The sequence below is a fragment of the Miniopterus natalensis genome, chromosome 20 (genome assembly GCF_054644295.1).
Source record: "Miniopterus natalensis isolate mMinNat1 chromosome 20, mMinNat1.hap1, whole genome shotgun sequence".
Classification (NCBI taxonomy): Eukaryota; Metazoa; Chordata; class Mammalia; order Chiroptera; family Miniopteridae; genus Miniopterus; species Miniopterus natalensis.
The window spans coordinates 19,718,954-19,742,645 of record NC_142100.1 but is presented as its reverse complement, the minus strand read 5'-3'; the positions used below and the strand labels follow the sequence as shown (position 1 = coordinate 19,742,645).

Here is a 23,692-nt window from a genome sequence, read left to right as displayed (position 1 = left end):
GAAAGAAACTGACAAGTGCTTTCCCTGCTTGTAATAAATTATCTTCCTCCCTTGGGATGTTTGGAGCCAAGAGGAGGGTGCCCTCCAGTAGCCAAAGCCCCGGGGCCCCTCCAAAGTCCAGAAGCCTGGAGAATACACCCCGGGTTAGTTCTGCCCGAGACAGCTCCTGCTGGAGTGTTGAACTGGGCAGTCTGAATGTGGACGCTTGGCTGGCGTGATGGAACCCATGCTGTTCTGCAGATTGCCACCTCTCTGGTTTCTCCAGGGCTCAGAGAGACAAGAGCTCTGGTGTCCTTGGCAAGTCCTTAAAAATGCTGCAGGGCCTTATTAGCAAAGTGGGTGCAGTGTTGTCTCTTTCCAGCAGCAGTGTGAGGGGAGACAGGACAGGATGAGCAGTGCGAACAACAGGCTCTGTACAAGGGACAGAATAGCCCCCGGGCTTTGCGCAAGTTTGGCCCCTTTGCCTAGAAGCCTCTCCCAGCCTTCTCCTGCCTGCTAGTACTGGGGAAGGACTCTGGCGTGTGCAGACCAGGGTGCAAATCTTGGCTCTCCACGTACCGACTCTGGGGCCTTGGCCAAGGGACTTACCATCTGGGAACTTTAGTTTTCCCAGCCTTGAAGTGGGTTGCCTAACAGCGTGGCGCTAGGCACTGGGGGTAAGTGATCAGTATGTGATCACACATCTCCTTGGGTTAGTTCTGCCCCCCGCCCCCCCCCCCCCAGTGAGCTCTGTCAGGCAGAGCAGTGTCCATATTCTTCCTGCCTGAACCCCCAGCACCCAGTCCAGCCAGGAGCACAGGCAGGTCCCGCATGTCCATTTGCTGGATGAATGGATGTGAGCCTGAACTCCCTGGCAGTCTGGTTTCCTGGGCCAGCTCCTGGCTGGGACACCTGCCAGCTGCCAGGCCCATCTGGCACCATCTGTGATGGTGACAAAGCCATCCGGGCTGTACGGCAGACTCCATGTGACCCCTCACTGCCCCATGCAGGGTGATGCTCCTTTCCCTGAACACTGTCCCTGGGTGGGACATAAGCAGGTTGGTAGAGTCAGGGGGGCCAGTCCCTGCAGGGAAAGGATGGTTCAGGGAGCTGGACTTACCTCTACTCCAGATTGGACTGGGTGCTGGAAACAGACAACACTGTACCCACGTTGCTAATAAGGCCCTGAAGCATTTTTAAGGACTTGACAAGGACCTCAGAGCTAGTCTCTCCAAGTCCTGGTGAAACCAGAGAGGTGACAATTTGCAGAACAGCACTGGTCCCAGCTATAGAGTAAAAGGCAGAGTAGGACTTGGGGGTGGGGGGGTCACCTAGCCAAAGGTGACCTGCTGTGCTTTACCCTCATACCCCCACCTTAATCAAAGCTCCCCAGGTGGAAGGAGGCTGCAGGAGTTCCCTCCTCAGTAAAATCATCCCAGTAATAATAACACCTGCCCTGATTATTGCCCAAACAGCTCCGGGCTGAGGTGGAGATGTGGGCTGTGCGGTCAGACAGACATGGGTACCAAGCCCAGCCTGGCCACCTCCTGGCTGCAAGAGCTCCGGCCACCCCTCCGAGCCTCACTCTTATCTGAGGGATGGACATGAGTCACACCTTAAAAAGCATCTTCATGGTGATGGGACAAGTAGTACATGGAGGTCAAAGAAGAGGGGTCACATCTATTTAGGGAGAAAGGGCCCCAAAAGGATGTGTTCTTTTATTTTCGCCTGGAAGGAGGGTTTCCACTTTGGAGACGGGAAGGAAGGCATTCAGAAGAGGAAGCAGCCAGGTGAAAGGTAAGGGGTGGTGAATGATGGTAATTAGAACACATCTGTCACCAAGGACAGGAGTGGGGGTGTCATGGTACCAGGGTAAATGGTACCAGCAGTGACCACCGCGCTCTGGGCCTTTACTCCAGGCTGAGCACTGTGCTCAGCCCTCTGCCCGGTGGTCACATTTCATCTACAGGGACCCTGGGCACCGGGAGTGTAGCTGGTTCATCCTACAGACAAGGACACGGAGGTTCAGAGAGATGGATTTGCCTGCATGAGACCACATAGCTCTAAAGCACCTGGGCTGGGATTAGGCCCTGCGTCTGCGTGACTCCGACGGTCCCCCTTCGACTTCCATTAGCTTTGCTGCCAATGTCCCTGCTCCCTGTCTCTCTGCCCCTAACTTCAGGCTCCCCTACCTCCCCTCGAAGCCCCCTCTCCTGCAGCTCCCTTTATCTCTGCACCCAAATGACTTCAAGCCTTCCTCACCAAGTGGGACACCCAGCACACACCCTTCCCTATGCAATAAAGCAGTGATGGCTGCCTCTGGGAAGTGGGTGAGAAGGACAGGAGCAGGGATGGTACAGAGGTGACTCCACCTTTATCTGAAAAGTATGACCTTTCAGATCTGACAAATGGTCAGCCGCTATTAACTCTGGTTAGGCAGGGAGACCCGGAGATATTACATTATCCCTGTATCTTCTTTCCGCTGTGGAAGCCTGTGTGCTTAAGCTCCAGCCGCCCATCTGGAGCTATCCAGGCACGGGGTTGGAAAGCGCTCCATCAGAGAAAAAGCAGAACACAGCCATCGTGTGCTGAAGTACAAATTTAATAAAGCCTCTGATCACGTTTTAATCTGTAAGTCATCTGTGAAAACAAAAATGGCCACGACTTTTGGTTTTATAATTTATTTTTTAAAAACCCACAACTTTTTAGAGCCATCAAGAGCCATCACGGTGTTGCTGAACACCAGCTATAAAAGCACAGGTGTAGTGTTTTAGATAGTGCAATATTTCCAGCTGTTGAAGAGTGTAAATGAAATATCAAACTACCCCTCCTCGTCAAAAGAAGCCCCGAGCTGATGCTTAGAAACCACTCTCCCCCCAGTCCCACACAGGATGACTCTCGGGTGACAGAAATCAAGGTGGGATCACGTTTGTTTGTACAGGTTGACAATTATGTAGGCCCCAGCACAGATGTACAAACCTGCTCAGTGTACACAGACACGCTCAGAAGAGATCTTCAGAGGAAGCGAGCATTTAAAGTGGCAAATCCGTAGAGTCAGAGGTTGCTGATAAATCTTAAATGGTAAATTCCCATCTGTGTTTAAATTCCTTGCTGTCTTTCCATCCAAGTTCTCCAGAAGCCAGGGGCTCCAGCACAGCCAGGCTTGGGTAAGGAAGGGACACTGGCACTCGGCAGAAACCCTCTGACGGAAGCCGTGGAGACAGGTCTTGCTCACTTTGCTACCAATGTGAAGGTTCTTCCTGGAAAGTGTTTTGCTGCTTGGAAGGGAGCTATGAGCCCTAAGCCGCTCCACGGAGCAGGGAGGGGACCAGGCACTCCTGGCTTCTAATCTGGCTCAGTCTCCGTGGTGGGGAGGCTGAAGGGGTGTGATGAAGTGGGCGAGGGTGGATGGTTGTCAACACGTCTGACATGGCCTTTGCCTCAATTCCCTGGAGCTCAAGTTCTCAAGGTGAAGATGGAGAATGAGGGCCGAGGAGCAATGGGTTGAAAGAGCAAACGGTAAGAAAACAACAGAGAAAACCAACCCCGGGGGCTGTGAATTTCCTGAGCCTCGTGAGCAGAGTCAGTGCAAAGGTCTCCCGGGTTCTCTGTACTGGAAGGATGGGTGCAAAACCCAAGTGTCTTGGGATTTTACAATCTATGAGTAAAGCCACGCCCAATGGGACAGGGCCTTGGTTAGTGTTTTTCTTCCCAGATAACAGCGAGCAAATGGGCAGGAGAAAGGCAGCTGCTCCTTGGGGATTGGGAGGCTTCGGGTAACAGCTGGTGCCTTCTAGAAATGGAGCTGCTCTTAGGGCCAACAGGTGTTTTCTGGTAAACCCAGGATGCCAATGTGAACGTACATTTGGGAACAAGCCAGTGGAGGCTCCCTGGCAGAGGCCCGCTGAGGACGCAGAGCATCTGAGGTTAGAGTGAGGGAGGGGGGCTGCCACAAGGCTTCCCAGTGGGAGCAGCGCCTGGAACTTCCTGTGCTCATGACCTCCTGGCAGGCGCCTCTCCTTCCCTGGGGAGCAGGTGGACTTGGCGGTCTGGAGAGAGGCTGCTGTGGATGGGATGGAGGTGGAGACTTTGTTGGGTGCATAGAGGCTTGGCAAGGCCTTACCTGAGTAGAGATTTCAGAAACGGAAGGAGAGCATCTCACATGTACTAGGTTTTGTGCACAAAGGCCCATGCCACGGAAACCACTCTGGAGCCCTGGAGTGCCTGGGCCTTGTTCACGCACAGCTCACTCAGAACGGCAAGGAAAGAAAGACTCACAAAAAGACCTAACTATCAAAAAAGAGAAGCCCCTCCACAATCACAGGCCTGGGCTCCAGGCCACTGGGATGTAAGAAGAAAGGACCGATGCTGGCAGAATCTGGAGATTTATGTCTGACACCCCTTCCCATCAGTGTCACCTGGAGAATGTTGTGTAGAGTTGTCACGTGCATCCCAAAGTCTTGAGGCCACAGGGGAGTCTCATGGCTATAGAGAGGGTCTGGGCAGCGTCACCCAGCATGTTGGTCATGCTCCCGGGACGGTGCTAGGACAGCTCGAAGCCCGTGTTCATGCTGATGGCGTAGCGCAGCTTCTCCCGGAGAACGCTCTTCTTGCTGTAGTTGGGCAGCTTGAGCAGGTTGAAGCAGGTGGAGGAGGTGGGCAGGCGGCCGCCAGGCTCCCGCTTACGGATGGTGAAGAAGCCCCGGAGGACACTGCCCAGGGTGTCCCCGGTGTCCTGCAAGCACAAGTCACAGCCTCGGGTTGGGAGGTGCCTGGCGTGAGAGCCTGGGCAGGTGCCAAAACAGGAGGCAGGGGAGACCTGGCTGCGCCCGGGTACAAGCAGACTGTGGCTGGACCTGAGTGTGCACAGCACTGCCTGTGGCCAGCCCCCAAACAGGGAAGAGCCTCGAGGGGTGAGCGCACAGCAGCAGCCCTGCTCCTTGGCCCTGCACAGGGGATCCTGTGATAAGCACTAGGAAATGGGGCCTTCTGGTTAACCACTAATTATCGAGTAACCAATTTTCAGAGCCAGATACTGTAAAAATACTTTAGGTCCCCAAACATTTCTGAGGGCAGCCTAACATTTCCTCCCAGACGTTGCTGGGCTGAGGCTGTGGCAGACTAACTTGGGGCAGCCCTCATAAAGGGGGCTAGTGTCCCACAAGAGGAGGATCTGAAGCCTAGACCGCAGCATCCTGAGAGGCGGTGACACTCAGAGGCCACTAGGCTGCTAGGAATGGAAGGCGGAAGACACTTTTAATAAGGGCTATTATTCGAGCACCAACCCCCCAGAGCACAATAACCCCCAAGGCATTCACTCTCCTTCCAGATGGGGGAGAGCAGCTGCCGGCCCAGATGTGCAGCCAGCAGCTGGAGGAGCTGGCATTCAAGCCTGTGCCTGTTCAGTTCCTAGGCCTGGGTCCTCACCCCTCTCTCTCACACCGCCTCTCAGACCTGGAGCCTTGGCCAGACCAGGAGGGCTAAAAACGCCCCCCAGCTACTCTTACTCTTGAGGGAGTAAGGAGAGAGGGGCTGAGCCGAGGAGGTGGGGCCAGCCTGCTCTCCCGCTGCACTGTGGAACCTCCTCACCTGGCCCAGAGGGCACAGCAGATGACCCTCCCCCAGCAGTGGTACCTGATCATCTGACACTTCCACACAGCGAATGGAGAAAGGAGGCTTGAGGTAGGCGAATCCCAGGAGTGGGGGCCTGGAGCAGCTGGTCACAAACTGCAACACAAGGCGGGGTCAGGGGACAAAATGGGGCTTGCGCTCCCTCAGAAACGGGCTCTCGTATCTTTTATTCCTGTAGTCACAGCATCACTAACTGTTGTTTGGCAGGCAGGACGGGTCACAGAGGGAACAGCCCAAGAACTGGGACACATCTCACATGTCTCTTAAGGGCTGCTCTCTGGGGCTAAAACATGTGAAATCCACACCAGCGACACAACAGGTCATTGTGGGAGTCTGGTGGAGAACGTGGCTAACGAAGAGTTCAGGGACAATGCCAACTCCCACCAGGGGAATGGTCTCCAGTGGGAGTGTCACACAGGCAGCAGGAATCACTGCTGCTGACCCCCTTCCTCAGAGATACCAGGTGACAAGGGCCCGGAGAGAAGAAGTGAGGGAGGAGTTAAGTGTGGTGCGAGAGAGGGCTGTGGAAGAGCTGAGGGCCTGGAACCGCAGCACAGGAAGCCCTAATGCAGATCCCACTGCCTTGCTACTGGCTTCCTGCTCAGCTTCTTAGCCACGCAGGGAGGATGCGTGGGTGCGCTCGCCTGAGCCCCTGCCTGCTGGTGTACAGAGCAGTCTCTTCGAGCTTGGCTCCTGGGGGCCTCTCTCCGACAGACTAATAAATTTGACAGCATGCTGACAAAACTCAGGCCTCGGAGCCAGCAAGGCAGAGGGGCACACATACAGCACTGGCCAGGTAGCTCAGTTGATTAGAGTGCTGCATGCATATGACACACACACAGACAAGTGTGTTGTCCAGTGTCCTATAAACACTTTGCCAACGTAACAGAAAACAACACGATGGCATTGGGGGAACATTTTGAACATCACAATTTTAAAGACACCAGTACAGGGGTCCTGGTTAATGCCAGCCATTCTCCGCAAAATACACATTAATGTTTGCCTACCTGATTGTGCACGTTACTAGGACACTGTGTGTGTGGTATTGCATGTTCAGACTACTGATAAAAAGGCTGCACAGAGGTAGTCCCTGGTGAGCAGAAATGGAGACTGTTTAAATCTCACACTGTAGGAAGAGAGGATGTTTAAGTTTGCCTGTCTCTATTTTCTTAAGGTAAGGCAACAAGCACTAATCACTTCTATGACAATAGGAACGCAAGAAAGTGTTAGCAAGGCCAGCACCAGCAAAGGGCAGATGGCGTGCTGAGCCCAACATGCATGCCTGTCCCTGCAGAGGGTCTGCAGCAGGCTCACAGGCTCGTCGGACTCAGACTCAGCCTCAGCCTCACCTCACCTCACCTTGAGGCCCTCTCTCTGGTTACTACTAACCTACTATCTAAGTCCGGCTATAGGACAGAGTATGTTGATGATATGAGGCCCTCTGGATAATTTAATTTTTTTCCAGTGTAAATTATTACATCAACTGGCCTTCTAGATTTAGGAGAATAGCTGTGCAAGCACAAACACATGTATAGGCAACATATACAATACCTTCAGAAACATAGCTCTCTCATTGGGCGTGAAGTCGGAGGCCAGGATATCCCAGAGCCAGATGATGACCCTGTGACTTCCATGGAAACCACCATAGTACACTGTGTGCTTCCTGGAAACAATCCAGACAACGGCCTCAGTCACACACAGGGACAGGTAAGCGCGACATTTAGACAAGTGGCACTACTAAGTCCTCTTAAGCCAGGAGTTCATACCTTAATAACCCCATGTCCCTGGAAGCTACGTGGGCATAGAGTTCAAGAACTGGCCCTGCTGTTCCCAAGCAGAAGCCAAGAGGAGATCCTGCAATACTATTTCCCAGAACCTCAGAAAGCCCAGATCTGCTTCCACTTCAGTTTCTAGGCAGAGAAATGGTTGAGTTTTTATCCCAGAGCAATTAACCTGTGATCAGGGAGGGAGGAGTGCATTTGGAGATGAGCTCCTAAAATAACTCTCCAAAAGGAACCCAGCAAGGAAGCAGCTTGCTTTCCAGGAGGCCTAAGAACTTTACCCTCGCCCTCTCACTCACTCCTTACTTTAAATCTTCCAGATCGATCTCAGCATTGTCACCGGAGATGAGACGCTGCAGCTCAGGGGTTGAGAACATCCGGGTCCACTCCGGTCTGATGATAGAGCGGAATCCACTGATGAGGGCAGCTGTCTGGTTCTTTATTTGAGTGTGCATTCGGAAGTGTGCCATCAGATGGACGTAGCTAATTCTGTTGCCAACAAAAGAAAATAATGGAAATTAACGGGACAGGGCAGGCTGTTCCCAATGGGCTTCAGTCATTTCTGTTCCATTTTACAAAAACTCAAGTAGTACCAGGACACTTCACCAGAACGGAGATGATGACGATGACAGCTCTCCTGAATGGTACCATGTGCCACTGCGAAGGCAAATGTTCAAGGGCATCACCTCATTCACTCCTCCAAAAAACAAAACAAAACACACACACACACAAACACACACAAACCAGTGGGTCATATACATCAGGATAACACCCCAGTGTGTCAAGAGTCAAAGCGAGACATGCTCCAGGTCAGGAGAGGGCCCTTCTTGGTACAAAGGGTATTTTCTGGACTTGTATTTAATTTCATCTTTTTGAACATATACCAATTAAGATATCACTCAGTCCTCCAATAAGCTATAAACAGAAAAATTGCTTCATGTTGCAACTTCAATCAAAACCTTGCTAATCTGGACCAAGAGCAAGGCCATGAAAAGGTAAGCCCCCTGAAAGTTCTAATCAAATGCAGCTGGCTTACGATTACTTTCAACCAGGACCTCAGAGCACTAACAATGGTTCCAAGGTTCTGGGTCTGATTTTATGAACACAATGATCGCATGTACAACTGTATAATATACTACAATTCTTTTGAACAGGTTAAATACATCCCAACAAGCTTGCTAGCATTGCTGATTTCTTAGCAAGCCATTTACTCAGAGCCCAGCCCAGGTACAACTCTCGAAATTCCAAATCAGTATAGTCCAAACAATTCTGTTTTACCTCACAACACTCAGATCTGCGTTACTGACCTTGAAAATATCCCTACTTTAAAAAACTATCCAGCAGCAAACTTGCACATTTAATATACTTCAATATGACCTTTTCTATTATTGTCACTCCTTTCCTGTACTCTTTGAAGCTAGTTACTAATACTGTTCCATTTTACCAGAGAAAGAGAGTGACTTTCCCAATTAACATCCAGGAAATGCAAAGTCAAATATCACCCTGAAGGAGAGAGAAACTGCATTGCCAGGCCTCTTAGGATAGTCTGCAGAAATACCCTTGCTCTTACACTGAGGTTTTACACTCAGCACATGTAAGAGTTTGTGAAGTGACTTTCTACACAGGCGGTTTCCAGGAATCTCACCCAACACAGGCTGCGCTGACCCGCTTCCTCTGGCTGCCATACATACAACTCCTACCATCACCCCTGTGCCATCATGGCTGGCCAAAATCTGAGTGTGGCTGGCTGTATGTGACGTGTCACATAATGATGATGGTGACAATTGCTGCTCTCATTTATTAAGGTGCTCCTTTGAGCCAGACATCCCGGAAGGTACTTGATATGCGTCATCTCAAGTGAAGCCCTCTGAAGGGCTGGTCAGAGGGCACACGGTGGGCAGGAACAGGATCCACTTGCTCTGACACCTCCAGGCAGTTCCACCCAACCAGGCTCTCTGTTCTTTGTCAGTTGTCATACTAATGCCACAGGACCAAGAGTCAAACTGGTGTATATCAATCCTGGTGAGAACTGGGCCTATTCTGGCTTTTCAGACAGTCTGAATAAAAGCTCCCAAGCATGAGCCTGATCAAACCATCCAACCCAAGAGACGTGATGCTCAGGAACCCTGGGCTGTAATGTGCACCTGATCCAAATGCCCCACCCGGTGGGACTGAGCTCTCACTTGTCATTGAAGAGAGTGACACTCAGATTACAGTTCAGATGCTCAGCTGAGCCTGGCGGCAGAAGATTGACAGATTGACAGAAGGGCCAATATCTACTCCTCATGCCAGGTTCTATTGTTTTAATTAGGTGAGGAGAGGGCCGGGTGAAGACAGTGCATCGAGGGGTTTTGCTTCTAGGGGCCAAAGAGGTTGACATTTACAACAGATTCCTAAAAGCCTGTTATCTGTGACAACAGCTGCTGGGCCTCCAAATCTCGCCACGTCTAAGGACCTGTCTGCTGCATCTGAATTCGTCACTGTGCGTGCTCAAGAACGGTGTTTTATACAACTGCCACATGCCATCATTCCAAAATTATCTGCCCCCTAGCCCCATGTCTTTCTGCCGTGGTGCCCTCTGGGTTCGGGCCTGAGTGCCTGAATGGCTCAGAACCTATCTGTCTGCCATTATTCAATTCCCAGGAACACTGCGGCCTGGCTGCCTCTGACCTTAGAAGTGCTACTGCAAAAAATAAATTGTCAATTCTTATTTTGCAAATTGAATTTAATATGATTTTGGCCTATGAACTGTAACCAGTAAATTCCATTATAATATTTATGGCCTCTTTCTACTTCAATCTGTCTTAATAAATTCTCAAAGTAAGCCCGGAGAGCCAGAACGAAGTCTTTTCAAGTGGTGACCTTAAAAATCGAATTGCTATACTCACTTATTTTCATTTGTAACAGGAATGGTCTTCCCTCCAGGAATCAGTTCATGGCAAACAAGCTGGGGGAGGAGATGGGGAACAATCACTCGAGAGAATTCTAATGGGGGACTAAAGCTGCCTGTGGATGAAAGGGACCGACGCCGACGTCCGTAATAGTGAAAGAATTAAGATGGGATGTGTTTGGGAACAATCATTTTCACAAAAAGCCCGGGCTGACACATCAGCAGGCAGACCCTGCACGATCAATGTGAAAGGTTTCTTCTCATCGCATCCTCGTTCAGACACTTTATCAAGGCTTTGGGATGCTGTGGACACGTCAGCACTGAGGAGCACAGCAGGATGACTAAACAAACGTTGATGCATGCACACCCTGGGATGCTGTGCAGTTATTAGACACTGTGTACTATTGGAAAGGTTGGGAAAAAAACATGCATAGTATGGTCTCATGTCTACAAAAAAACACGAAAAGAAAAAAGATGTGCATGCCAGGGAGGAAAATGTGGACGGACACAGCCACATGTTAACAGTGGCACTCTCTGGGCACCAGCCGTATACGTGGTTTTCATTTTCATCTGTATGCTCAGACTACAGCTGATATTTAGTTAGGAGTTTGCATTATTTTTACAGTTAGGAGAGAGAATTAAGAAATGTCAGGAGGAAGACTCAAACTCTGATTAAAGATTTGAAAACTACATAATCAACTGCTTTCCTCAACTTCAAGAACCTCTGTGGGTCATCCAAAAAAATCAACAAGTACATTGTTTTAAAGCTAATTTTAATAGCTATTCTATTAATATGACTCTAAAAATGTAGAAAGTTTGAAAAACAGTGACCTCTAGTGCCATCGCTGTGTACATCATGGGGCACACCAGAGGATTTAAAGATAAAAGGGCCCTTAGGAGTCACTCAGCCTGGTGTTTCCCATAAACAGTTCCAGGGAACACCTTGTCTGAGCTGATTTTGAGAATCGTTCCGTGAGATGGCATCCCTCTCTCTGAAAGGGGAGTTCTGTGATCAGGTGTGTTGGGAAAGTTGAGGTTAACTAACTAGGTTTCTTTCTCACAGGCTTCTCAGAGCCCTCATGTGCCAGCGGGCTTGGTGGCTCTTTAGGAGGAGGGCAGGGCATGTGGGCATTTACAGAGTGCCCGATGACACTAGTCCCAGCAAGGGCTCTCATTCAGCAAATGGCACTCTTTTGAAGTAAGGAAACTGGCTTGGGGAGACTGAGTGACCTCTCCGAGGCAACAGAGGCAGGGCTCCAAGAAGCCAGCCCTGCATTAAGCTCACGGTGTGGTTTCTGCAGAGCAGCCCTCAGACCACGTGCACACAGCAGCTCGTTCAGGTGTCCACTGGGACACACTGAGGGACGGAGGCACTCCTGAGAAGAGCCTAAAGGAAGAACTCAGGGAGGAAATAGCTCTGCTGCCACAATTTCCAGGGTCTTTTCTTTCTGCTCTGCTCTTTGTGACGAGCTGGAACAGGGACAGGATTCTGTTCAGAGGCACTTTTGCTCAAGTCTTCTTCCCCAAGTCACAACCCTCGTGACAGCTAATCCTCACCATGGTAACAAAAAGCAATGTTACAAACATGGAGTTATGGCTGCCATCAGGAATGATCCATAATGCGACCTCGGCACAGTGAGGGATCTCAGCACAGCGAGGGTCGGCGGGCAGAGGCCAGGTCAACTGCAATGGAGGGAGGAACAGGGGCCCTCCCTCCAGGCAAGGTGGGCCAAGGGGAATGGCCAAGGGGAGCAGCCAGACAGATTATCCATTTGTGGACCTCTTGGGGAAAGCACCAAGAATACAGCACACCTCAGGAAGCCCACAGAGGGAGAGAAAGGATAGTTCAGCCACAGAAGCCGACCTACCTGACCCATGACGTCCTCATCATAGGACAGCGTGAGGCCCAGATCAGCAATGTCCCCATCGTAGCGCTAATACAACAGAGAAGGGGAAAGTGTTGGGACCTGAGAGGGCTACATCCTTGAAGAACTGAACACTCCTGCCTACAAGGTCTGCTTGGGCAGTAACTGCTAGGGCTGCTGACCAGCTTGAAGCAAAGGAGAAGGCCACTCATCACTGCAAGGAAGGACGCTGTGAGCATCAGTTCTGAGAGGCAGCTTCCAGAGGCCACTTGGGTTCTGTGGTGGCTACAAGCTGGGCATCTTTACCAGAGCAGAAAACCTCACGCCACCACACCACACCCTGCGGGGCCTCGCTTCTCTGTGCCTTCCCGCTAGTGCTCAGCTAAGCCCTCCCGCCTTTCCACACTGACCTTAATGGAAGTGAGGTTTTTATAGAACTCGGAGTCCAGGGAAGGTAGTTCGTCCACAGAGCTATAGAAGATACTGTGGTGGTGCCCGAGCAGCTGGCTCAGGAAGAAGGATGCGAAGGGCACGTCCACCACGATTCCCTGGGGGAGAGATGACAGAAGCTGCCAGAGGCTGGATCCTGTCTGTCCAGGATTCCATCTCAATAATCTCACCAGGGGCAGCTCAGGCTGCAGAGGGGGCCAACAGCATCTCTAGGCACTTCCTAAACGTTCAATCTGGAAGATAATACCTCCCATCACTTAACAAACACTACTGAATAGGTCTTGGGGACATTACTGCATGGTGGTTAAGGACATAGGCATTGGAGCTACACAGCTCAGGGATCAAAGCCCAGCTCTGCTGCTGCCAGGCCACAGAGCCCTGGTTTTCCATCTGCAAATGGGTAACAGTGCAGCCTCTCGGCTGTGAGAATTACAGGAACGGTGTGGGGAGCATAGAGGACAAGCTCTCCGCTGGAGGCAGAGCAGGGGAAACTTCCAGCAGGAAGAGGCATCTAAGCTAGATCTAAAGGAGCACAAGGCTTTTAGTATGAGGCCCACAGGCACGTTCTAGGGACAGAACACAGATCTGTCTGGTCACAGCACAGCGTGAGAGGGAAGGGAGGTAAGTGATAAGACCAGTCAGACAGGAAGGGCCTGATCAGAAAGGGCCTCATAAGCCTTCTGGAGTCTAGATTCTACCCTGAGGGCAGCAGGTAGAGCTCTAAATGGGGAGGAGCCACATTTGTATAATGCTAGGGAGAACTGCCTGCAGACTGTAAGGGTGCAGTAGGGCAGCGGCTGAAAGGGTGGAGGTGTGTGTGGACTGGAGAGGCTTAGATGGGAGAGTCAAAGAAACACAATGAGGGCCTGACCCAGAGGATCAGGAGGGTTACATGAGTTAACGCGTGCTGCTCCTCACAGGGGTACAGTGTGTCCTAACTTCTTTCATCTGTATTATTATTATTGCTGTTGGAGAGGGAGGAGACAGAGATGAGGCCCAGGAAGTAGGTAGGACATTCATAGCAGCCAAGATCATGCTTTTCAGCTGGCCTACTCTTCTGGGTCTCAGCACAGCTCCACGTTTAAAGGAAAAATATGGCACATGCCCAGGTAGGTCCTCATGGGAATTTCTTTTTTTAAATGGGAGTCAAGTGAGAAATTGTCTCCATTCTGAAGATATGAAAACAAGCACAGAGCATGAGCCCAGGCTACCCAACCAGTCCAGAGCAGGAGGAGGACTGGAGGGTGTCTTGCCAGGGACTGAGATGGGATACCTGGCTTCATGGCCAGGGACTGAGGCCGTGGACAGAGGCTATTTACACAGAGAGGATGATGGATTATGTAAGAGTCAAAGGATGTTCGCCCTGCACGGCCTCCTTCCCTCCACCTGTCCCAGCTCTGGCTCTTTGCCTTTGGAAGGCATCCTGGCTTCTCTGGGGCTTCTGACAGGATGTGAGATGAGTGGTGCTCAAGTAGCTCACTTCCTTGCTGCCTGAGCCTGGGATATGTCTCCTGTTGCCCTGGAGCCCACTGTGAAGGCCATGAAGACTGGCCACTGACAAGCTCAGGCTGCAGCTTGACTTCCTTCCCGAGGAGCATGACTCTCAGGGTCAAGTGCTGCCAAGAGGGAGTTCTGCCAGCTCACCTCTCAGTGGAGAGGGATCGGGCCTCACCAGAGCCTGCAGATATCCACACTGCTGAGAAGAGGAAATTCAGACACCCTTCCTCTTAATAACAGCAAGGATAGGAGCTTCACTTCCCCATGACCAGGTAAAAGGCAAGATAGGTGTTTTACCTGTATTCCCTCACTTACCATCTACAGTGATCCAATAAAGTAGCTTCTATTAGCCCCACTATGCTGATGTGAACAGTGACCTAAAGAAGGGAAGCAACCTGCACGCGCAATCACGTAGCTAGCCAGGGAGGCCCAGTCCTAACCAGCAGCTATGGGCTATGTCCAACTTTTATGTCCTAGTCTGTAGGGATCTCCCAAGCACCTCTGGTTCACGTCGAAGCACTCACTTAAATAACAAAAGATTTTTTTAACAATTGTTGTAGCTACCAAACCCCATAAAATGCTGCTTGCCTACAACCGGGACCAAATTCCCACATGGAGATCTGGCTCTGGCACACCACACCTCACCCCTCAGGGAGGCAGGGGGCTGGTCTAGGACTCAGGCTGGCCTGGGTTCAAATTTGGATTCTACTGCTGAACCAGCGATGACACTCTGGATAAGTGCCATCTCGAAGCCTTGGTTCTCTCATCCTTATATAAACAGGACAGTCGCAGCCACACAGGATTGTTGAGAGGATTGAATGAGATGACACAGGGAAAGCACCAAGTATTTCTGTATAGGAATCTTGGCTCCTGTCCTTTCCTTGACTTTATCCTGATGACAGGTAGTTTACATGGCTAGGTCTGATCACATAAATGCATATAAAGCCCATGGTACTTCCCACATTTTATTTTCCTTTCCAGTTCAATGCTCCTTAACATGCCTACCTCATACACGGCCTTCCCCAGCATCTTGCCCACAAACTCAAAGAGCTGCAGGTAATTCTCATGAATGTAAGATGTGGGCGAAGGGTAGAGTCTCTCATCCCCACTGGTTGTCTGCAAGGCAAAAAGATGGATAAAGGCAGAGAGGTTAAAAGCCTTGTAATGAGCAAGCCCAGTCCTTCACTTCTCATTTGTCACCTCAAATTTGGCTGTTGTCAACCCCACTCTCCTTCCCCTTAAGTACCTTGAACAAGTTGAGTGCCGGGTCAAATACCCTCTTGATGATCTCTTCCAAGAACTCCTTGAAAACACCGTCCTGATCAATCCCTGCCTCGTCCACCCCGAGGTCATTGACAAACTTCACGCGGATCACGCCCTTCATGGCATGCTGGGAGAGCTGCCGGAGCTGCTCGTAGCCATCCTGCCAAAGGCAGAATTACAGCCCATTAGGAACCCAAGGCCTGCTGCACAATTCTGGGCTTCCCCCTCAAGGCTGCTTCTCTGTTGTGCAAAGCTTTCCCAGTGTAATAAACATGAGTCAGGACACACCGATGCATAAGAAGAGCAGTTCTCACCTGCTTTTAAATGAGAGCCTATTAAAAGGAAAATTCATTTTGGGGGACATGACTTTACCACTCTTTGGCAAGGGAAGACTACTCTCAAAAGGACGCAGAGTAGTGAGACAGGAAATTAGACAAAATGAGTCATGAGGAGCTTTCAGCCATCAGACAAAGGATGGAAGAAACCTGGACAAGATCTCACCCTCTCTACTTAATGCTATGAGTATCTTTTAGCTCATGGTAAAAATCAATCAATCACTCAAACTTACAGCTAGAAGATGAAAAGTAAAAACACCCTCCACCTTCAACTCCTGGTACCTTTCCCCAGATTATGAAAGGCCTTGTGAGTCATGCTGAGGAATTTAAATTATATCCCAAGGGCAATGGGGAGCCACAGAAGAGTTTATACAAGGAGAAACATGGCTGGCTTTCTGTCTCAGAAGGATCCTTCTGTTGGCAGCAGAGCAGATGGATGCAGGGGACAAGGCAGACAGCAGGGAGACGGGGTGCAGGAGTGATGCTGGGCCTGGAAGAGGGCAGGAGCAGAGGGGAGAAGCCTCAGCAAGCTTCTAGCTTACAACCAGCTCTCTCAAGACACAGCCATTGAGCACAGCTCCCCTGCCCAGAACCCTCGGACACAACTTCAGAGTTCTCCTGCTAAATCGTTTTGTTTAGTCTGTCTCTGGATTATAATCTGTTGAGGTCTTCCTGGCTCCTGATTCTGTCATCTAATGCACATACCTCTGGCATGTGGATGCTGATAAGCAAACTTAGGTTTTCATTTCAGTGACTATAAAACACAATGCTGAACAGGACAGGACCCAGGGAGGAGTCCTTTTACCCAACATGGGGCCCATTCACCAGGGTGAAACCTATGTCTTTAGATACTGTCACATAAATAGTGGATCAACCACAACATCCTACTGAGGCCACCCCACCTTTTTCCCTCTCAGTCAAAACTGCAGTGCTCTCAGACATTGTGCTGACATTAGAGACCAACTCCACAGCATCCACTCACATGCCACTCTGGCCCCTTGTTGCAAAGAAAATGGGGCCAGTCTGGCAAAACCTGTTCTGGGGAACATTTGCTGGCTTCCAGCTGAGCACATTTCCCCTGTGGCTCCCAATCTTATTCAGGGTTAGGCTCCATAGTGAGCACAGAAAAAATTACTCTGAAGTCCCCTAAGTCATCTGAAGGAACAGGAACATGACTTTGCGTGCACAATCCTGGTAAGTACCTTTACGCATGTGAAGTTTGAGAACCATTACGCTAGATGAAAAGAAGGGACAAACAGGAAGTCACCATGCAGCTGCTGCAGCATTTAAGCCATTCTGCCTAAATTTCAGACAATTATCTTGGCGCTGAGTTGGGGACTGGTGGAGAATATGCACGTGCTCCTGTTTGCTGGCAGGATTTCCTCCACTCTGCTTTAAAATGATGCCTCCCTGACCTAGCAGGTGTCTGAGCTATGAGGATTCAACGAGAAGGTATATGTGAAAGCACTCAGCATGTGGACCAGCCCCCAGCAGGTGCCCAAGGAATGTCTGCTGGATTCAAATTTCCATCTGGCTTGATCAGCCCTAATATGAACTCCTCTCTGAAAAGTCGTAGAGAGGAATTTGCCTCCTGCCTCCCCTGACATACCCAACTGCATGGTAGGTTCTGGTGTCATTACTCGAGGATTAGAACTTGCCCCTTGGAAAGTGAGTGGGAGGTCACATCCCTCCTCTCTAGTGCATCTCAATGAGCAAACGCAGAACCCTGACCTGGGGATGGAGAGTTGGCTTTGTTCTTCAGTGCCTTCAGGGCCTGATATCCGAGTGACCCTGACTGAGAACGTGAATTTCTTTGGCGTTAGTTCTGCTACTGACAGAGTGAGGGGAAAAAGCTGGGTAAGTATGTCTAAGGTTCCTGCCAGTTCTGAAATGCTGAAGTTCCAGCCCCAGTTCCCCCTCTGTGAGGAACACCTTCCCGTGGTACTAACACCTGATGCCTAATACAGAAGCGCCACCTTCAGTACAAACCAGACAAGAAATGGAAAAAAAGCCTTGGATACCATGAGTCTAATATCAGCTTTTTGATGCCCCCTGTGTCCAAATCAAGCAAAGGCCCTGGGCTCTCATGTTCTAATAAACCAGATCATAACACTGCTAACTGAATAAGCGACTCTTCCCCTCCCAATTCAGTAGGAACACCAGGCAGGAAATGAACACATGCAGGGAGGAAAGGCTTCAGCCACTGCCACCTGCTGGCTACAAGGCTGTGTGCTATCCTGGGATCCCACGATAGTCCTGAATTGCACAATGTCCTACTGAGGAACTGTGGCTGAAGTATGATAAAAGGTCTAAGGAGCAAGATGGGCAAATAAATCAGGCCAAGCCTCTCCTGGAAATGGGTCCTTGGGGCATAGTCACCAAGTCCACTGCTGGGAGGCTGCACACTGCACAACCCTGGGAGAGGGCGTGGCATGCACAAGGCAGACATTGCAGGTAAATGCATTTACTATGACAATGTTCCAGCAGATGGTAGCCAGGGTTTTGTTCCAACAAAGTCAATATATTATGACAATTTTCTGATACATGGAGTGTTCTGAGGACTGGCACCTATTTCTAATTCACATGAAGTTGCCACTGAGTAGTAACCCTGGATGCTGGCTTTGGTTACAGTGGGCCACTTCCCTTGCATCTCATCAGTTTATGTCTACAAAGAACTTCTAGCTCTGTGATAAATGCATCTCCCAGTATGGCTCAACCTCCACGTTCATAGTTGGGAGTCTGGACAAAGTGCCTGGGGGACAAAAGGAGCTTGCCCAGATGTGAGAAGATCTGCACACCACACTTCCTGTCCTCATTTAAAGAGGCACCAAGTGTTTGATGGTCTAGCCCAAGGGCCCTCCTGGTGAAAAGGAAAGGACTATTACACTGCGGGTCCCTGGCACTGAGGGCGTATTTAATCAAGCAGCTCTCAGAGCAGGAAACAAGACAAACGGCCCCTTTCCTGCTCCCAGAGCCTTGATTTCAGTACCAGTAGATCAAGGAGTGACAAGAACAGTTCAGAGGCGGTAGTTCATCCACTAGAACTCCCGCATTTCACAGAGCACACTCCTTGTGGGTTTCTCACCTCCAACATCCGAGACCGTCGGATAGTAATGTGAGTGACGTGCGGGGAGGCGGAGCTGGTTTCCACAAGCCCCAGTTTCTCCTTCTCCTTGGTAACCATGTTTCGGAACAGGAGAACTCTCTGAAATGAGCAAAGGTGGGACCAGAGACAGGGTCAACAACTAATGATTCCCTAAAACGTACTGTACAAGGTTAATGAAATTTAAGTCACACACGATGCAATCAGAATGGGATGCTTCCGTAGGTTAAAAGTGACTTGAGGGAACAGTAAACATTCCCCAAAACACTCTTGGGAATTAGAAATATAGCTGAATTCATGCCAAGTAATAAAGGTTCCTTCCAGAAAGGGTGGTCTGGCTGCTGCTAGAGTCCAGTTAAGAATGGTCGTGGAGAAATAATTCTCCTCGTTCAGTCAATAATCCACCATAAAAACCTGGCAGCAAGACAAATCTCAGAGGCGGCTTTATATAGCCAGGCCAGCTTTAAAGGAAATCAATATTATAAACTCAAAACACAGAAACATTTCAAAGGCAATTTTTTTCACTGTCAGAATTTTTTAAAATGGCCCTATAGAATAAAGGTTCCCGACCTTTTATCTGCCTCCTCTGTGCCCTCAAGCACGCCGTGGTCCCACTGGTAATATTTCTCAATTACTGTTTGAAGAGAACCTTCTCTCCCCTTTCTTGAGATTCTGATAAGCTGCTTTAGGCAAGCCCTGACCCTCTGCCCCATCCTGGGTTTGAGAATCACTGCTGTAATAGCATTCAAATAATGTCAGCTGAATGAAAAAATAAATCCAACCGCAGCTGACTTTTTAAAAATGGGAGTGCCCCCAAAAGTCAAGGACTTTGTTATATACAAATAAGAATAGTAACAAGAATAACAGTAGTAATAAAAGATTAATCATATACAAAGGGAGGCTAGTGCATTTCATTTGATCGTTTATATTAACTTACGCAGTAAATATGGCTGTAACAGAAAAAGCAATTGCCAACAGCCTCCTGAAAAGGAGAGATGTATTTGGTGCCATTTTTCAGTAAAGCTAGTTCATGAGTCTAGAAATAAGGACTGAAGTGCTCTGAATAGTGTCAAATGCTCCTGGGGTTCCAGGCCCACATGCAGGGGAGAGAGCAGGGGGAGGATGGTGGTTCAGGTGAAGTCTCCCCTCCCTCTTCTATGGTGGGGAGACTGAAGACTTTCAGAAATGGGTATTTAATTTGTGTGGGGCCATGTGGCATGACTGCTTCCTGTGACCCCAAATCTTTAGCATGATCTCCTGAACAAGGGGTGCCATTTTATGGAACACGATGCAGAAGATGAGCTTCACATCCGGGTTAACTAGTATGGGGCAGAGAGAGCACATGCAGAAGCAGAGCTGCAGAGGCGGCCAAGACAACGCCAGCCTTCCAGGAGTCAAGGGGAGACCAGACGGGGCTCTGCATTCCCATGAGGAGCAGGGCTCTGAGTGTGACTCACGTTTTTGTGAGGAATGACATGAGGGATGTACTGCAGGACCAGCTGTGCCCGTTTTCTGTCTTTGTCCAGTTCTTGGAAGAGCACACTAGGTTTTAGATCCCTTAAAGAGAGAGACATGGGTTTGGGATAATTAAAACAACAAAACAAAAAATTCTTGGCAAACTACACCCTGCCAGCCAAATGCAGCCTGCCGCCCATTTTTGTAAAAAGTTTTAATGGAACACAACCACACTCATTCATTATGTACTGTCGCTGGCTGTTTTCACTCTATCACAGCAGAGTCGAGTAGTTGCAACAGAGCCTGTCTGGTCTGCAAAGCCTAAAGTGTGTACCGCCTGCCCTTTATGGAAACAGTTCATCAGTCCTGCTCTAGAGCCACAACTTCAAGAGTTACACAAGAGCTGACATGTCACTGATAAAACAATTTGAATGTGATCTTATGTTTAGTTGTTGCAAGAGGGTTCCCCAACCCCATCCCCCAAAAAGGCCTAGTTGTAGTTTTTATCCTGCTAATACCTGATTTTTAATAAATAGCATTTACCTAACATATTGTGTTGCTGAGTTCAGCTGAAAACTTTTCTTTTTCCCAGTTTGGATAGAAACATTTGCTACATGTGACCTGACTTTGCCACTATAATGAGCTCTAACCACCTTCAGAGTACGCATATTTTAACTGAAGTGACTGCTGGGTGATCTGTCTTGACAGGTGCTTCACAGGAACAACAGCTCTCCTTATGCAAATAAAAGTAAGGAGAGGGACAAATTCCTCTCTGCTCTGGAACAGGAGCGCAGAGCACTTGGGCAACTCTGCCGCACGGCAGTGTGACAGAGGGGACACTGTTTCCACAAACCCACTTCCCCACCCCTGGTGCTCACTTCCGCAGCCAGTGGTCCTCAGGGGCAAAGCGCCGCCGACAGTCCCTCTCATACAGCACCATCAGCCACCCGTGGACGGACTGAAACAGCTCCAAGGTCTCACCCTTGGCGTTCTCTGTGGGGCACACAAGCAGGAAAGTCACACTCATGCACCTGACCAGAACTGGAGAGGAGCTGAAAGGACAGCTCTGTCACCAAGTCCCATCAAGATCTCCCTCCCCCCCACTCTGAATTCTACATGGAACCAAGAGAATTAAAAGGCACCCTGGTTATATTTGAAGTGTCTATAGGACCTGAGTATCTTTTAGGCACAATCACTCACGCTGCCTCCCACTAGTATGTCATCCAAGGACCTTTTTAACCTAAGGGGCTTTGTACTGAACCACTAGAAACACATCAGGAGGTGGACTCCAATATGAGATGTTAGCTGGCCCACATTTTATCTTCTCAAAGATAAAAATCAACTCAAAGAATCAAAAGGAGATTTGGGGCAAAATTTATCATCACTAATAATTCCTATCGCAAGCAAATCTTCAGAAGCACATGGGAGAACCAGACTTCTTTAATCACACCACTGTCTTAAGTGGTCACAGGGAGTGAAGAGAGAAAACTTCTAATTAGGCAAAGAAATGTGCATTTTCAGTTAACGCTGATAGACAATAAGGTGAAGAAGTGGCTGTTGTTACTGACTCTGGCCTCCCAGCCCGTAGCATCAACTGAACGATGGCCGCCATCTTTACCTTACCTACGATTCCATCCCAGATCATCTTAAACACGAAGGAATTCAGAAAAGAGGAGATGGTGACCAGCTCTTCCAGTTTGAATGAAATTTGTTCTTCATAAACTTCAATGTCATCAAGGATCCTAAATCAGACAGAAAATTATTCACAAATGTCCACTGAGAAAAGGGGAAAAAATGAGATCTGTCCTTCTTAGAAGACAAAATAAGGTTAAGAAATAAGTTCTATCTTTTAGATACTGACTGTAAAATTTATAGGTAAAGTAATAAATGTCTAGAATTTGCTTCAAATAATGAGGGAGAGGAGAGTGGGTGGGGGTACAGATGAAGCAAGACTGATCATGAGTTAACTGCGGAAGCTGGTGATGGGCACATGAGGGTTCACTGTACTATATTCTATTGACTTGAAATTGTCCATAGTAAAAAATTAAAAATACAATTAAGAAAAAACAATAAGCTCCACTCTATATTTCTTTTACTTAGAGGGATTTGATTGTGACACTTTAATTTGGGCCAGAAATCATGCTTGAATATCAAGGAATCTTGACTGGGAGTCTGTGTCTGCTGAGGGAAGCTGTGGTCTCTTATTTGGCATCTACAACAGAAACTAGTGGCACTTAGTAGGCAGGTTCTTGAGAAGTACTTATGAGTAAATGAATACTGTCTGGAAGAATATATGAATAAATAAACCATTTAAGATACAGCTCTATCTGAAAATATCCTAACCCTGCTCCATTCACTTTAGAACATGATTCACTTTTGGGTCACCCTGGACCCAGCAGCTCAGGGTATCTGCACTGGCAGCTACAGACCCCTGCTCTTGCCTCCAACTGCTCACTGAGCCTTCCCTCCATGATTCTTACCCAGACTGCCATCTACAAGTCCCTGATCCCCTCCTGCCAACATCTTCTAGCCTGAACATAACTGCCGGAGATCCATCCTATCTTACAATTCTTCACGGCCCTTTAGGGGAAAAGTGGAATGAAAATACCAGATACACAGCAGACACGTTAGCTTAAAGGAGGGGCTGAATGGGGCTAACACTTGTTCATTTCTCACTCTGCACCACGCACTGTACTAAGCACTTGACATTCCCTTTCTCATTTACTCAGTGCACCTCAGTAAGCGGCAGAGCCAAGTTTTGCACATTGGCTCCGTGGCTCTGAAGTTTTCTAGTAAACTACCCGAGACAGTGCGTAAATGGCCAAAGTAATTTGGACCCAGACACAGGAAACCCCAAAGCTCACAGGCAGTGGTACTGACGAAGCTCCGAGGATGGGAACTAACAACTGCTGAACCCCTACGACATGCCCCGTACTCTATAAATGCTTCCTCATCTAATGCTTTTAAAACGTTATTTATGAAAGCAAGTTGTGGGCCCAAAGGCGAGCAGTAATCACATCAGTAACCGCTTCCTTACTGATACTGTAACTTGGGTTTCTCCACATTCTAGGAAAGGAGCTCAGGACCACAGCAGTCAACCTACGTGATGAGGTGCCGGGAACAGTCACAGAACAGCATCAGCATGGCCAAGAGCTGCTTGGACTCTTCGGTGTCGTTGCTGAGGCATTCCAAGAAGAGCTTTAACCCGCCGTGGGGCCCCAGCTCACAGATAAATGCCCACAGTTTGGGCAGCAGGTCATCAAGGTAAGTGAGACCTGGAAAGGATAGAGAAACCCAAGCTTCAGGCGGGGGCTCCATCTGGTCCATTATTTCCATACCCACCAGGAAAACAAAACACACCTAGTAGTGACCATTCAGTGTGTGAGAGAAACAAGGTGCAATTACTAAGAAATCATCATCACCATGAGAATCATGCTAATGGC

At 49.2% G+C, this 23,692-nt stretch overlaps 1 protein-coding gene across 1 annotated transcript in view; it reads right to left on the bottom strand.

Moving 5' to 3' along the window:
- Positions 1 to 2,562: 2,562 nt before the first annotated feature.
- The window catches only part of UBE3B (ubiquitin protein ligase E3B), a 41,478-nt gene continuing 20,348 nt past the window's right edge, over positions 2,563 to 23,692 (bottom strand). The window contains exons 15-28 of the mRNA XM_016208757.2: positions 23,353 to 23,524; positions 21,873 to 21,991; positions 21,128 to 21,242; positions 20,252 to 20,351; positions 18,777 to 18,896; positions 15,340 to 15,516; positions 15,099 to 15,209; positions 12,557 to 12,694; positions 12,150 to 12,215; positions 10,280 to 10,338; positions 7,698 to 7,880; positions 7,162 to 7,273; positions 5,614 to 5,706; positions 2,563 to 4,714 (exon numbers count right to left, since the gene is read on the bottom strand). Coding sequence (XP_016064243.1) covers positions 4,523 to 4,714; positions 5,614 to 5,706; positions 7,162 to 7,273; positions 7,698 to 7,880; positions 10,280 to 10,338; positions 12,150 to 12,215; positions 12,557 to 12,694; positions 15,099 to 15,209; positions 15,340 to 15,516; positions 18,777 to 18,896; positions 20,252 to 20,351; positions 21,128 to 21,242; positions 21,873 to 21,991; positions 23,353 to 23,524 — 1,757 coding nt within the window. The 3' untranslated portion in view covers positions 2,563 to 4,522. The remainder of the gene's footprint in view (positions 4,715 to 5,613; positions 5,707 to 7,161; positions 7,274 to 7,697; positions 7,881 to 10,279; positions 10,339 to 12,149; positions 12,216 to 12,556; positions 12,695 to 15,098; positions 15,210 to 15,339; positions 15,517 to 18,776; positions 18,897 to 20,251; positions 20,352 to 21,127; positions 21,243 to 21,872; positions 21,992 to 23,352; positions 23,525 to 23,692) is intronic.